This window comes from Solanum stenotomum, chromosome 8 (genome assembly GCF_019186545.1).
Source record: "Solanum stenotomum isolate F172 chromosome 8, ASM1918654v1, whole genome shotgun sequence".
NCBI lineage: Eukaryota > Viridiplantae > Streptophyta > Magnoliopsida > Solanales > Solanaceae > Solanum > Solanum stenotomum.
The window spans coordinates 29,221,102-29,236,808 of record NC_064289.1 but is presented as its reverse complement, the minus strand read 5'-3'; the positions used below and the strand labels follow the sequence as shown (position 1 = coordinate 29,236,808).

Genomic DNA, 15,707 nt, shown 5'->3' with positions numbered 1-15,707 from the left:
GCTTAATGTTGGCATCTGCGGTTGACATGTAAGGTCTGTAGAAAGACTTACGAGCTATACATGGATTTCGTCAAAAGCTCACCAAATCAAAGGTCTCTAATTAATTTCTACGGTGGACCAACATGGTCTGTAGAAGGACTTATGGACCATAGGTCCAACCGTAGATGGTGGTCAACAATTATTTTTAAAGGTATTTTTAGTATTTTTTCATAATTGATCAATGACTAAAATAGGTCTATTTAATCCTAATCCTATACTCTATATAAATCTTCTAAGCCTAAAAGCTAGTTATTCTAAATTATTCTCCAAATTTCTCCAAATCCTTCCAAGTTCTTCTCCCAAAGTTTCTCTCTCTAAAGCTTGAAGAAAAAGTCTAGGGTTTCAAGATCAAGTCTCCAAATTCACCATTGATTGTGGGCTTTTGACATCAACATATGATAGTATTCACCTACAAATTTCTTTCTTCTATTGGTTCCTAAATTCTCCAATTCTACAAGTTAGAATTCTCCAATTGAAGTTAGGGTTTTATTCAATCTCATGGGTTTATTTTCAATTATGATCCAATTGGTTGTTTTCTATCTTTCTATGTATTAATTGAACTAATTACATGTTTTCAAGTTGAATTAACATGAATCGATGCATGATCCATGATTTTTAGGTTTTGATCACATGATAAAACTTATGAATTATGAAAGATGAATCTCATATACTGCTCAAAACATCATTGTGAAGGGGTTTTCTCACAAAAAGGATTTATAAGGTTGAATGGTTTTCTCACCTAAGTTGAATTAAGATTAAGGATATATTATAATGAACTCTAGCTTAGATTGTCTACTTGATTGTGACCTTCCATAATTAATATGACTAGTTAAGATTAATAGCTATTCTGTGGGATTTATGCTTAGCATCGAGTGGACAAACGACAATTACCCATGTCCCATAACTATGTTCCACCATAGGTTTGTCTTAGAGATAGACATTAGCTAGTGGATATACATTAGCTCAAGTTCATGGTTCTTACCTTGGAATGTAAGGACATCTCTCTTCGGTGTGGGGTAGATACTGGATTTCATGTTATAAATCCCATGGTCTATGCCGATTAAAGGTAAATCTCCCACAATAATGAACGAATGTTACTTTCTAAAAGTATCTCAAATGTGCTATAAAGATGTTTAGCTTGCATTGACCATGATTCTGACTTATATTTTTTAACATGTTATTTTATGATTTTTCTTGGTCATTGCATGTCATATAAAGGCCTTTTAGCATGGTTTTATAAATCTTATGCATTGCTATCATACTTGGTACATTACATGCACACATACTTGTGCTTACTTTTTGTCAAAGTCTTTTATATGAAATGTTACCTTTGAACTCTTTGTTTTTGTTATCTTGTATGATGTATGTAAAGTGGCTCAAGCCAATCCTCTTGAGTTTCATGGTTCCAAAGTTGAGGAAGATCTTCAATAGTTCATTCATGAGGTCTAAAAGGTTTTGATAATAATGGGAGTGATGCTAGTGGAAAAAAAGGGAATTGGACGCTTATACTCTTAAAGGTTTTGCACATGTTTGGTTCAACCAATAGAAGGAAGAGATGGCGGTTGATGCGGGTCCTCTTGATTGGGAATAGTTTAAGGTTGCTTTCCTTGATACGTTCTTTCCCCTAGAGATGAGGGAGGCAAAGGTACTTGAATTATCAACCTTCGTCAAGGAAACATGAGTGTGATTGAGTATGACTTGAAGTTCATGCAGTTGTCTTAATATGATCCTACTATGGTTGCCGATCCTAGGGAAAGTATGAGACGCTTGTTTTGGGAATGTATGAGATAGTAGTTAAAGAATGTCGTACCGCCATACTCATCAATGTTATGGACATTTCTCTCGTATTGGTTCATGCTCAACAAATTGAAGAGGAGAGACTTATGGAAAATTTTAAGGAGGAAAAGGGGGAAAAGACCGATGATGGTGACTTTTAACAGTCAAGGTCCGATAGACATTGTCGTCCTAAGTTTCGAAAATGGTTTTTTGGTCAAGGTTCCTCCAATGCTCCGAATCTTAAATTCAACAAAGATAGGGTGTCTAACCCTAAGCCTCAAGTATGAAATAGTGGTGGATCTTCATTGTCTACACCTGCTAGGTATGAAATAAAGCATGAGGGTAAATGCCTAGCCGGCAAGACGGACCATAAGAGGAGGGATTGTCCCTCAATCGCTAATAATAAAGGATATAATCATCTATGAGCTCAACCTTACCATTCGTTAGGCTCTAGTGGGAGTCAAAAGAAAAACATATTTTATGCACTTCAAACTCGTCATAAGAAAGAGGGTCCTTTCGATGTGGTTACTGGTATGTTGAAAGTCTTCCATTTTGATTATTTGATTTGCTCTATCCCGGTGCTATCTTTTATTTTGTGACGCCAAATGTGGCTATGAGGTTTGATATTTATCCAGATGGGTTGTTAGACCCCTCTTTCTATCTCCACTCCTATTGGTGAATCTATTGTGGCTAAAAGATTTGATAGAGATTGTCCCATCTCCTTATCCCATAGTCACTCATTCTGATTTTGTAGAGCTTGACATGCTATATTTCGATGTTATTTTTTGTATGGATTTTTTTCATTCATGTTTGGCTTCTATTGATTGTAGAACCCGAGTATTCAGGTTTCAGTTTCCTAATGAAGCCATCCTAGAGTGTAAAGGGGGAAATTCTATGCCTAAGGGTAAGTTAGTCTCTTGTCTTAAAGTTGGAAAGATGATTTCTAAGGGTTACATATACCATGTTGATTGGGTTGGGGATATTGATTCTGAAACCCCTACTCTTGAGTTGGTTATCGTTGTTAATCAGTTCTCGGTAGTGTATTCTGATGATTTACTCGGTGTTCCTCCTAAAAGGGAAATATATTTTGGTATTGACCTTCTCCTAAATACACAACTCTAATCCTCCTTATAGTATGGCTTCAAAAAAACATAAGGAGTTAAAAGAACAATAGAAAGATTTGTTGGATAAGGGTTTCTTCCAATGAAGTATCTCTCCATGGGGTGCTCCTGGTTTGTTTGTCAAAATAAAGATGGTTCACTTCATATGTGTATTGACTACCGACAATTGAACAAGGTTACTATTAAGAACAAATATCCTTCACCAATTGAGGGTGAAGGAAGATGACATTCCAATTATGACTTTTCGAACTGGGTATGGTTATTATGAGTTTTTGGGTATATAATTTTGCTTGATTAATGCTCCGGCCACATTTATTGTTTTGTTGAAAATGATGCTTTGACAATACCTTGAACTGCCTGTGATTGTGTTTATCGATGACATTTTGGTTTACTCAAGGAGCGAGGATGAGCATATTGATCATTGGAGGATTGTGTCCTCAAGGACAAACAAATCCTTGAAAAGTTTAGTGTATGTGAGTTTTGGTTGAGATATGTGGCTTTTCTTGGTCATATTGTTTCCAGTAAAGGTATTGAGGTAAATTCTAAGTGAAATGGATGTAGTTAAGAGTTGTCCTAGACCTCTATCCCTTTTGGATATTCAAAGTTTCTTGGGTTCAGTTGGTTTCTATAGAAGGTTTGTTAAAGGGTTTTCTTCGATTGCCTCTCCATTAACGGAATGACCCAAAAGAGGGTTGAGTTCATTGTCTGAAGCATGTGAGAAGAGTTCTCAAGAATTGAAAGATAGACTCATCTCTGCTTCGATTTGTGGTTTATTGTGATGCTTCCAGAGTTGGGCTAAGGTGTGTTCTTATGCAGAATGGGAAATTTATTGCTTATGCTTCACAACAACTTAGGATTCAAGAAAAGAACTATCCTGCTCATGATTTAGAATTGGCGGCGGTTGCTTTTGCCTTAAATATTTGGAGGCATTATATATATGATGTTCTTGTTGATGTCTTTACCGATCACAAAAATTTGCAATATGTGTTTAAGCAAAATGATCAAAATCTTTGCCAAAGGTGGTGACTTGAGTTGCTAAGGGATTATGGCATTAGTGTCCTCTATCACCCCGGCAAAGTGAATGTTGTGGCAGATGCTCTTGGTCGGTTAACAATGGTAGTTTTGCTCATATAGAGGATGGTAAAAAGGAGTTGGTTTGAGATGTTCATAGATTGGCCCGATTAGGTGTTCGGTTGATTGACTCAACCAAATGTGGTGTTATGGTTTCTATGACAAGGCGTGCCAATAGGAGCTTATATATGGTTGTGAGGCCCCCACTTCTTTAAATGAGGGACTACAGATATTAAAGAAAGGTTTTTCTTCTTTCATACTCTATATCGCATAATAGAACTATGCCATAAGGAACTTATTTAGACTCATGCATTTCTTAAATCCATTCGACTACCCTTCTACTTAAGGTGGTTGAAATAGCAAATCCTAGATCCTTCTCAATGAGTAACTCTCAGAAAAAGTCTTCAGAAAGTGAAGAGATCTTAGAGCGATTTGAGATAAAACCATTAGTGTGATTAAGTGTATTAATTCGAAAGAATGCAACCTTATTCACATGAATCGTGCATTCTTGCTAAAAGCATGTGTGCTCTTAGATTCTCTTCCCCAATCCTTCTTTCAGGTGATACCCTTTAAGAGGGAGGTGTGTTCTAGAATTGCTGAGCAGTATTTTAATCCAAAAGATAGTATGAGTTATGATCCAATATTAGAAGTGCCCAGAGTTATAAGTATGCATTTAGAAGTTTAGAAACCTGTGAAATGGGGTTATTTTAAAAACCTAAGAACTGGGGTAGTTTAATTGTGTCTTTCCAAGTATTTTATATAAATATGATTATGACTTTTCCGTTGGTATTTACTTAGCACCGGGAGGACTTTGGAATGTAGGCCCTACTGCCAGTAGAGGTTTATTCTTGAGTAGCAGTTTCCTTGTTCCAAATTATGTGCCACCGTAGGATTGTCTTAAATGACTTAGCTAGTGGATCCACAAAACAATTAGGAATGAATGTGACGAAATTCTACCATGGCAATTAGTTTCCCCTTTTTGGTTTGAGAGTCATATAAGATTCCATTTTATAGTTCACATGGTCTTATTTTCAGTTAATGGTAAATATCACACAAATGAAAAAGATTTTCCTCAAAGGTTTTATGAAAGCCTTCCTTATGTTTTAAGTATGAATTGACCTTGATTATGAATCATCAATTCTTTAAAGATTTTTTATATGTTTTACTTTGTCGTGCATATCATTTTTTAAGTTCCTCAAATTATCGTGCATGTATTTTTTTGCATCTCTCCATACTTAGATTATTTAATGTACTTATGCATACTTGTGCTTATATTGTCTTATAATATAGGATATGATGTTCCTCATCCGGCTTGTGGCTAGCTTGGTTTTTTCTACTAGGACGATGGATTGGTGAGTCCTCATGCTCTGAGAAGAAAGCCACTAATGCTTTATTTCTCGTATTGTGTTTTCAATTTAAGACTTGCATGTGATATATGGGTTACATTCCAACAACTCCTATGATGTTAGAAAGTCTATGTCAAACATAGTTTAGTATTTCACACTTATATTCAAATTCCTCATATGATATAAGACTTTTATTGTCTATTCTCTCTTTCTATAGTTCTTTTACATCTTTCTTATGTCAAGGGGCTAGTTTAGGGCCTCTCGGGGTCCTGTTTTCCATGTCACATCTATGGTGTAGTTTGGATTGTGACAAACTTGGTAATTAGAGTATCAAGATTTAGAAAGATTCTAGGATGTCCGACAAACTGTATCGAGCAATCTTTTTCATGAGTGTAAAGTGCCCCACATTTATGAATATTAGGTTACAATCCATTAGGAAACTTCACCTCTTTCACTACTCTAAAGTCGTGCCATAGAGTCTTAAAGGATCAACCTTAAATTGAGGAACCTCGGGCTCCACATTTTCACCTGCATTTCTTGTAACATAAACTCTTTGTGGTGCCATGTCCTAAAGATCATTAGACAAGATTTAGGGAAGGGATATTTTTAGAAACAGACTTTATGGCACAACTTTAGAGTAATTAAAGAAGTGAAGTTTCCTTAACGCTTTGTAGCCTCCTATTCATAAATGTGCGGGGCTTCATACTTATGTACAAGCCTCTATTCAACACTGCTTGCCAGCCATCCTAGAACCTTCTATAAAACTTTGTGCTCCCAATACCATGTTTGTCACGACCCAAAGTACACCCTTGACGTGAGATAGTGTATAAGTCCTGGGAGGCCCTACACAAGTCACTTGACATACATACCACACAACATAATGGACAAAAGTAAGAACTCTCATATAATGAAATAATTTGACATAAAAATTGTTATCTAAGCATAATCTTGACGAGCCATTCTAATTTATCAAGAAGCTATCAGGATGAAACCCATACATCACGTACACCATCCTAAAATTTAAGACATAAAAAATAGAGTAAATGTGACACTGTCCTCGGATCATGAGGACTCACCAAGTCTTTAATCTTCCGTGCAATCCAATCATGAGTGGAAGGAGGAAGTTTTCCAGACCCTATGGTAGTGAAACAATGAAGGCACAAGTATGCATTATTACATGGAATGTACTAACTATGAGTAAAATACATAAAACATGAAACATGATCATAAGGGGACATAATCGAAACCATGATATGCATGACCAAGCTAACCATTGTAACATAATTCAAAGAATAATCATAAATCATGAACATAGTAAGTACATCTTAGAATATAAGGAAAGCTTCAGAATATAAGGAAAGCTTCACAAAACCTTTGAAAGTAACTTTGTTCATTTTTTGGATATTAATTTTAACCGACAATAGACCATGTGAGCTATACCATGGAATCTGGTGTAACTCCCACATTGAGAAGCGAAAGTCTATTTTCCTTGATAGAATTTTGTATGATGACTCATATGCTATTTGTTGATCTAATAATTAGCTTATTTAAGACAATCCTACAGGGCATGTCGTTTGGAACTAGAGGTTGCACTAGAGAATACCCTATTTGATCCTCCCTCTCAAGCTCTTTTGATTCTAACTTGAATCCCAACGGAATATTCATAGTCAAAAACATATCATCAGTAATATAAAAAAATAATTCCAATATTAATCCAAGCTTAAAATATCATATAATAGCTCATTTATTCTTGAATCAAGAATGTGTGATAAACATTTCAGCATTCATGGTTCCTAAAGGTGTGAGAATATCCTTTCACAATTTCATTGATTCTCATCCTAGAGAAACCTAGATAATAAAGCATTTATTTTCAAAAGTCATGCATAACTCTCATGAAAATAACATTCATATACTCATAGTTCCCTCATAAGCCCATGTCTTTTAAGAGTTTATAATCAAAATCTTGAAAATTGCATGGGTCTATGTGAAATTAATTGAAAACTATGTAATTGTGTCAAAACAATCATAATAAGATCAAAACTGAACAATTGAATCAACACAATATTAACCTTTGAAGAATTGAATGAAAACCCAATCAATTTGATTAAATTTAACTTGGAGAATTGAGAAATCTTTTGGGCTCAATGGGTGAATAGAACCTATTGAAGTAAGCCTACATACCTTGCTCTTCAAAGCCCACAAGAAATAGTTTAAAAGTGTATTTGATTTGGAAACCCTAGATTCTTCATCCTTGATCTTGAGAGAGAATCTTTTAAGAAAACCTTGAAGGGGATTTGGGGATATAAGTGAATGAGAAATATGGGGGAAATCTTTAGGTAGAAGGGTAGTTATAGGACATATAAATAGAGGTAAAACGACATAATAAAGACATTTAATGAATAGGAAAATACCCAAATATCCTTGAGAAGTAACTGATGGATGATTTCTACGGTTTGGACCTACGTTCCGCTGAACTTTCTTGCATGCACTAGTCGACCATAGAACCAACTTTAGAAACCCAAATCACCTACTTCTCATGCGATCTTTCTACGAGTCATAGAATTTTCTACGATCCATAGACCCATTCAATAGCTCTCAATTATCAGCACAGAATTCTACTAAGTTTGGAACCGTTCTACAGAATGATCCTACGACCCGTCAAACTTCCTGTGACTCGTCCTGAGTACTCGTATGTCAAATATAAAAAAATATGAAATTTCAAAATACTCAACCTCATACCTTCCAATTCAATCTACAACCGATAAAAACTTTTACAAACCATATATTTGTGTGGTTGGACACAACCAGTAGCTCAAAATGAGACATTTCTTTTACAACTTTGGCTTCCCAATTTCTATGCTATTATATATGTTGCAGGCATTGTCACTCTTTGGTTGGTTAGCTTTAGTGTACATAGCGTAGCCCACATGGTATGGATTTGATTTAGAAGGCATTGAACCAGGTGAGGGTGATTCAAGACAAGCTTTAGATAGCTTAGAGTAGGCACATAAGTTATGCTAATCATAGGCATTTGATTTCCTTAGTTGGTGATACATTCTTCTTCGATGTATTACCCATGAAAGTTGTGATGCGATTTAGGAGGGGGAGAAAGTTTTGACCTATGTATATTGAGCCTTTTGATATAATCTAGATAGATAGTGATGTTGCATACAAGTTGTCTCTACCTCCAATATTCTAGTCTATCCACCCAATATTTAATGTTTTATGGTAGAAACGGTATGTTATTAATGAGTATTATGTGTTTTAGTACGATGAATTAGAGTTATATGACTTTTTGACCTTCTTGGAGGAGCCAGTTGATATTCTTGCCAAGGATGTGTGGCGGTTGTGTTCAAGATCCTTTATTGTGGATAAGTTCTACTGGAGGCATTGTCAGGTTGAGGATTCTACCTGGGAGATCGAGCTTGATATCCAGGAGCACTTTCCTGGCTTGTTTAAGCCTTCACGTACTTCTTGACTCTTACTTTCACAGATGAAAGTCCTTTTGAGTAGACTATGTTGTAATGACCTCCTAGCCATTTTGTATTTATGTCTCCTATTCTTCATTTAAAACATTCATAAACAGATCCCAAGTCATTTTATGACTTGTTGGAACTAACAATTCGGTTACTTGGTCATTTTATTGATTTATATGTAAGTTTTAGTGTCTTGGAGCTTTTGAAATTTTTACAGTCAGTTTTGATAAAAAGTTTCAGAAATGACCTAGAATCCAATTCGGACAATTTCATCAACTTTGTAATGGTAAAATTAGGCTAGTCACATGGGCATCGTGACTCGCGAGTCTTTCAATATGAGTTTTACGATGACATTTTAACTTCCAAGTTAAGACCTAAGTTTGACTTTTGTCAAAATTCTGAGTAGACAAGCTCGGATGAGAATTGTTCCAGCTCAGTTAGCTCTGGAAGGTTGTGTTTTGTCTAGAACAACCTATTGTTTGGATCTCATGGCCTTCAGGCAAATTTCGAGCCCCTTTGGATTTTGGCTTGAAATTATATTCGGTATGAGACCCATATTCCGTTAATACGACCTTGAATGGAAATTCTGTCTGCTCCATTGAGTCCAAAATTTCATTTTTAATTGGTTTTGATATTTCATTAGTGTGTACATGGTTCCGAACCAATCTTCTTTCTAGTTGGGGAGCTTACGCCCCTGGGAATGGACTTGTTGACTCGGCGGCCTAGATTGATTGTCACTCTTGGGAGCTGGGCTGAGAGTTGACTAGATACAATGGTTATTTAGGCTGGGAGACCAAGTTTAGGTTTGTGGTACTCTTCTCTTAGTAGACTTAGCTATTTTGCGTACCATTCGAGCTTATCGAGGTCCGTTCGGGTTTTGCATAAACATGCACATGACTGTACCTTATGGGCTTATGGAGGTCAAGTTAAGTTTAATTTAGTAGTACTTAGATTTACTTTCGGTATGCTCGTATGCTTTCTTTTATATTCTCTTTAACCTCTATTTGTGTCTAGATTCTATCTTTTCATAGTGTTTGAACCTCTCTTGCTCAGTGGGCCGACAATGCCTAGTGAGTACCTTTGTTTTAGTACTCATTCTATACTCTGCATCTTTTCCTTGATGCAGGAACAAGTACCAGCTACCAATGGTGATGGTTTGTGTGATCTTTTACGACATTTGAGTATCAGAAATGAGGATGATCACTAGAAATCATGGATAAATATGTCTTTTTGTGTATATATGTTAAGCTATTATTTTTCTTTTAAGAGATCTTGTTGTGTTCCACTTTTGGGACTTGTATTTTCATATAAGATAACTTTGTACTCATGATTTCTAGTTTCTGGAAGGCTTTTTATAAATATAGTTTTTGGTTTTCTTCAGTGTATGTCTTATTCTTAATGCTAGTGTTATTTCTATTTAGTTCTACTCTTATACTCATTACTTGTCATTCTGGGTATGAGTTGGCTTACCTATTTGGGGTTTTACTGGTGGGGACCACGGCTCGTTGTGTGGTCCGTGGTGGGCTAGGCAGTGTGCTTGCCAAGTTGCCCAAAAATGAGATTCTCCCCCACGAGCCACTTGACGGCTCGTGAAGGCCACCAAGAGTCGTGGGAGTGGTTGTGGTCTTCACTTAGCCTCAAGGGGGCTAAGTCATGAAGACCTAGCCACTGCCTCAAGGCCCACGAGATGGACTATGACTCGTGTCCTTGACCATGGCTCGTGGAGCCCCTCATGAGATTGCATTGGGCTTGTGAGCTAAAGGCACAAGTTGCCTAGCTATTTCCCCAAGGCCACGGATGGGACCACTGCTCGTGGTCATGACCACGGCTCATGGAGCTCCACGTGGTCCCTGGCATCTCACTTTAAGTGAGGGGTGTTTTGGGTAATTCCTGTATAAGTCTTATCAAAGTGAGGTCATTTTTCCTTAGTTTTATACAACTATATAAGTCATTTTAAATCAAAATACACCCATTCACCCCCATTTTTTCCAAAACCCTATATCAAATCCCAAAAGTTCATATTCTTTAAAAAAATTCTCTCTCTAGGACTTCAAGGAAGAAAAAGAAGGAAGTTGGAGCTAGGGTTTGAAGGAGAAAGGTTTTCTACTCAAAATTCTTTGGATATTCATAGCTAAGGTATGGTAGTCCTTAATCCATGGATAGTTTCCATGGAGTCCCTCCAAACTCAATTTCAAAACAAATAATTCCCCAAAAGCTAGGGTTTTACTCCAAGTGATGGATTCCTTTCAAAAATGATTCTAATGATTTAATTACAATATATTATGATTTAATAGATGATTTTATTTTTTTATGTTGAAATCCCCAAAACCCCATGAAATCCCCATAGTCCCAATTTATGACTTGTGATATGGGTGAATTGATGAAAGACGGATATTATAGGATTATGTTTGTATTAAATGAGTTCTTTGAATCATTTTATTAACCATGTCTAATATAGCGATTCTAGATGTGTTGATGTGATATGAGCTTTGACCTTTGAAAAGGAAAGATATGATATGATGCATATTTTATAGAGGTTATATATATGCTTTAAATACACTTAGAGAGTGAAGTGTCCATGATTATGATAATGTTGTTGTGTTGATTGAAAGGTTATTCTCATAAACACATAATGAACATAATGTGAGAGATTTTCTCACATAATGGAGATTCTAGGTTGAAAGGTAATTCTCACCTAATTGAATCTAATGTTATATGTAGACATGGATGGTGAAAGGTTATTATCACGCATGATCTAATGAGCTATCATAATAAAGAAAGTTATTACTTAATGAGTACTCCGTGGGATAAATGCTTAGCACCGAGTGGATATTGACTATGAGATGAAAGGTCTTCCGTGAGAAAGGCCACGTTTGTAGAAGCAATCTCTTGACATGGAAGCTCCCCCGCGAGAAAGTGCGGGTTTCTAGTAACAATCTCCTTATCCTATAACTACGTGCCCCCATAGGGTATTTAGCTAGTGGATCCACCTAAAAGTTAACAAGTGATGGCCTTACCTTAGGCAAGTAGGACAACCCTTTCCAGTGTGGGTAATACCGGATTCCATGTTAAGCTCACATGGTCTATGTCGGTTAAGGCTTATTCCTACTATGACAATAATATGAATTATGAACTATGGCTACTCAAGGAGATTTACTTAGTATGGGTAAGATTATGGGATATTATTCATGCATTGCACAAGTATGCTTTGAGGGTACTTATGGTTTGTTTCTCTTATGATATGATGATCTATGTAATGAATATGCTTATTCCTTATGCTTTTCATTATCTTCAAAATGATGATTTAACTTAGTAAATTGCATACATTCGAATAAAATGTCCCTTTTTGCATATTTTCAAGGTTTTTATGCATGGCTATCATACATAGGGCATTTACGTACAAACCCATATTTTCCTACATTTTTTCCCCAAGTGTGGGGTCCGATTCTCAAGGTGGTCCTCATTGTTGCTAAAGCTTGAATTTGCTTATTTCTCCTAGCTTATTGGTGAGTCCTCATTATCCGAGGATGGGTGTTTTCATTTAGTAGTTTTATTCTCGTAATTTCCTTTATGGACTATATTGTAAGGGTTGTGTCCCTATTTTGATTCAAGTATTGTAATAGATTGCTATTTTGAGACAAGTCTAGACTTTCGCTTTCCTTTATGAAAATTTTGGACTTGAAATGCATTTTCCTCTTATTCTTCTATTGCTTATGTTATGATATGCTAAGTGGCTTACATGGTCCCTTTCGAGGTACTATGTGCCTTGTTACATCTAAGGGGTACCTATGGGTCTTGAAAAACTTGTTAATCAGAGCACAAGGTTTAGAATGATTATAAGATGATGTATCATAAGCCACGTCTAGTAGAGTCTTGTTCATGAGTGTGAAGCGCACCACACTTATGAATGACAGGCTATAAGATGTTTAGGAAATTTTACTTCTCTCATTAGTCTTAAGTCATGCCTTAGAGCTTAACTCTATAGAGTCCCTTTCCTAATCATTCTCTTGTGTCTTCAGGATATGAATACACGAAGGGCAAAGGCGAGAAGAATGGAGGGTGACAATGTGAATGAAGAAGTTGCTCAAGTTAATCAAGCTCCAATTAATCCTTCGGCTATGTCGGATATGGAGGTTAGGTCAACTTTTCAAATGTTTGCCTAAGCTATGATGACTCAAGCTCAAGCTGTGACGGCCCAGGCTAATATAGATGTTGTAACTTATGCGAATCCTAATGTGAATTCGTTCGCCTCAAGGGTTTGGGATTTTGCAAGAATGAACCCTCCCAAATTTCGTGGCTCCAAAGTGGAAGAGGATCCTCAAAGTTTTATCGACGAGGTTTATAAAGTATTAGCTATTATGGGGGTGTCTTCGGTGGAGAAAGCGGAGTTAGATGCCTACCAACTAAAAGATGTGGATCAAGTTTGGTATGATCAGTGGAAGGGTGAGAGACCCGTAGGAGCGGGCTCAGTAGAATGGGAATCGTTTGAAGTGGCGGTTCTTGATAGATTCTTCCCCCTAGAGTTCAGGGAAGCAAAGATGCAAGAGTCCATTAACCTTCATCGAGGACGTATGAGTGTGAAAGAGTATGCTGTAAATTTCACCCAATTATCAAAGTATGCTCCAACTATGGTGGCGGATTCATGGGCCAAAATGAATAAATTTTTGATGGGAGTGTCTGACATGGTAGTTAAAGAATGATGTATGAAAATACTTATCTAGAATATGGATATTTCACGTCTCATGGTGAATTCCCAACAAATGAAAGAAGAGAAACTCAAGGAAAAGAATAGAGAGGTGAAAAGAGCTAGAACTGGTGATGGGAATTTATGCAATGCTAGGTTCGATGGACAAGGTAGACCAAAGTTCAAACAAAGGTTCTCCAACCAAGGTTCCTCAAATGCTTCCCTAAGGGTCAACGAGGATAGGGTGTCTAACCCTAAACCTCAAGGAGGTAATAGTGGTGGCTATTATGTGAATAGGCCAAATTGTGCAACATGTTGGAAAAATCATAATGGTAAGTGCCTAGCCGGCACCGACGTTTGTTTTGGTTGTGGTAAGGGTGGTCATCAATTGAGGAATTTTCCAATACTTTATTCCAAGGGGAAAGAAGGCAAGAAACCTCCTCCAAGCGGTTCAAACCCCAATGCTCCAAAGCAAAACCTCTTTTATGCTCTTCGATCCTGAGATGACTAAGAGAGCTCCTTGGTTATGGTGACTGGTATGTTAAAAATCTTTCTTATTGATGTGTATGCCTTGTTAGATCCCGACACCACTTTGTCCTTTATGACACCTTTTGTTGCTATGAAATTTGATATACTCCCTGAAGTATTAGTAGAACCTTTTTGGGTCTCTACCCCGGTTGGTGATTCTATGTTGGCTAGAAGGGTTTATAGAAGTTGTCATGTTTCTTTGTCCCATAGAGTTACTTTGGTGGATTTGGTAGAGTTAGAAATGCTATATTTTAATGTGATTTTGGGTATGGACTGGTTGCATGCATGCTATGCCTTTATCAGTTGTAGGACTCGGGTGGTTAGATTCTAATTTCCAAATAAGCCTATCTTAGAATGGAAGGGGTGGAAATTCTATGCCTAGAGGTCAAATTTTCTCTTGTCTTAAATCTAGGAAGATGATCTCCAAAGGGTGTATTTACCATCTTGTTAGGGTAAGGGATGTAGCTTCCGAAACATCTTCTCTAGATTCGGTTTCGGTAGTTAATGAATTTCCGGAAGTTTTCCCTGATGATTTGCCTGGTATTCCTCCCGAACGGGAGATAGACTTTGGTAATAACCTTTTACCGGATACGCAACCTACCTCTATTCCTCCTTATAGAATGGTTCCGGTGGAGTTAAGAAAGTTGAAGGATCAGTTAAAGGATTTGCTAGACAAGGGTTTTATCCGACAAAGTATCTCTCCATGGGGTGCTCCCGTATTGTTTGTTAGAAAGAATGATGGGTCTATTAGAATGTGCATCGACTATCGACAATTGAATAAAGTGACCATCAATAATAAATATCCTCTTCTGAGAATTGATGATTTGTTTGACCAACATCAAGGGGCTAGTTATTTCTCTAAGATTGATCTTCGTTCGGGTTATCACCAATTGAGGGTGAGAGGGGAAGATATTACCAAGAAGGCCTTTAGAACCCGATATGGTCACTATGAGTTTGTGGTAATGTCGTTTGGGTTGACCAATGCTCCGACAACATTTATGGACTTGATGAATAGAGTGTTTAGGCAATACCTAGACATGTTTGTGATTGTGTTTATCGATGATATTTTGATCCATTCAAGGAGTGAGAATGAACATGTGGACCAATTCAGAATTGCGTTGCAAGTTCTTAAAGACCAACAACTTTTTGCAAAGTTTTGCAAGTGTGAATTTTGGTTAAGGTCCGTAGCTTTCCTTGGTCATATTATGTAAAGCGAGGGTATTGAGGTAGATCCTAAGAAGACAGATGTGGTCAAGAGTTGGCCTAGACCTCTAACTCATTTCGACATTAGAAGCTTTTTGGGTTTTGCCGATTACTATAGAAGGTTTGTTGAGGGGTTTTCCTCAATTGCTTCTCAGTTGACGACTTTGACTTAAATGAAGGCTAAGTTTGTGTGGTCGGAAGCTTGTGAGAAAAGTTTCCAAGATTTGAAAGATAGACTTAATTCCGCTCCAGTGTTGAGCTTACAGGAGTGTACAAATAGTTTTGTGGTGTATTGTGATGCCTCTAGAGTTGGGTTGGGATGTGTGCTTATGCAAAATGGTAAGGTGATTACCTATGCTTCAAGGCAACTTAAAGTCCATGAGAAGAATTATCCGACCCATGATCTTGAATTAGCGGCGGCTGTGTTTGCCTTGAAAATATGGAGGTATTATTTGTATGGGGT

General features: G+C 37.0%; 1 protein-coding gene across 1 annotated transcript; it reads left to right on the top strand.

Moving 5' to 3' along the window:
• The first annotated feature begins 12,998 nt into the window (after nt 1-12,998).
• Nucleotides 12,999-13,529, top strand: LOC125873689 (uncharacterized). Its single transcript, XM_049554564.1, has one exon. The coding sequence runs from the start codon at nt 12,999-13,001 to the stop codon at nt 13,527-13,529; it is 531 nt and encodes a 176-aa protein (XP_049410521.1).
• Nucleotides 13,530-15,707: the final 2,178 nt, after the last annotated feature.

What these genes read in the sequence shown, in the direction of transcription:
- LOC125873689 (XM_049554564.1), top strand. Translation starts at nt 12,999, where the DNA reads ATGACTCAAGCTCAAGCTGTGACGGCCCAGGCTAATATAGATGTTGTA.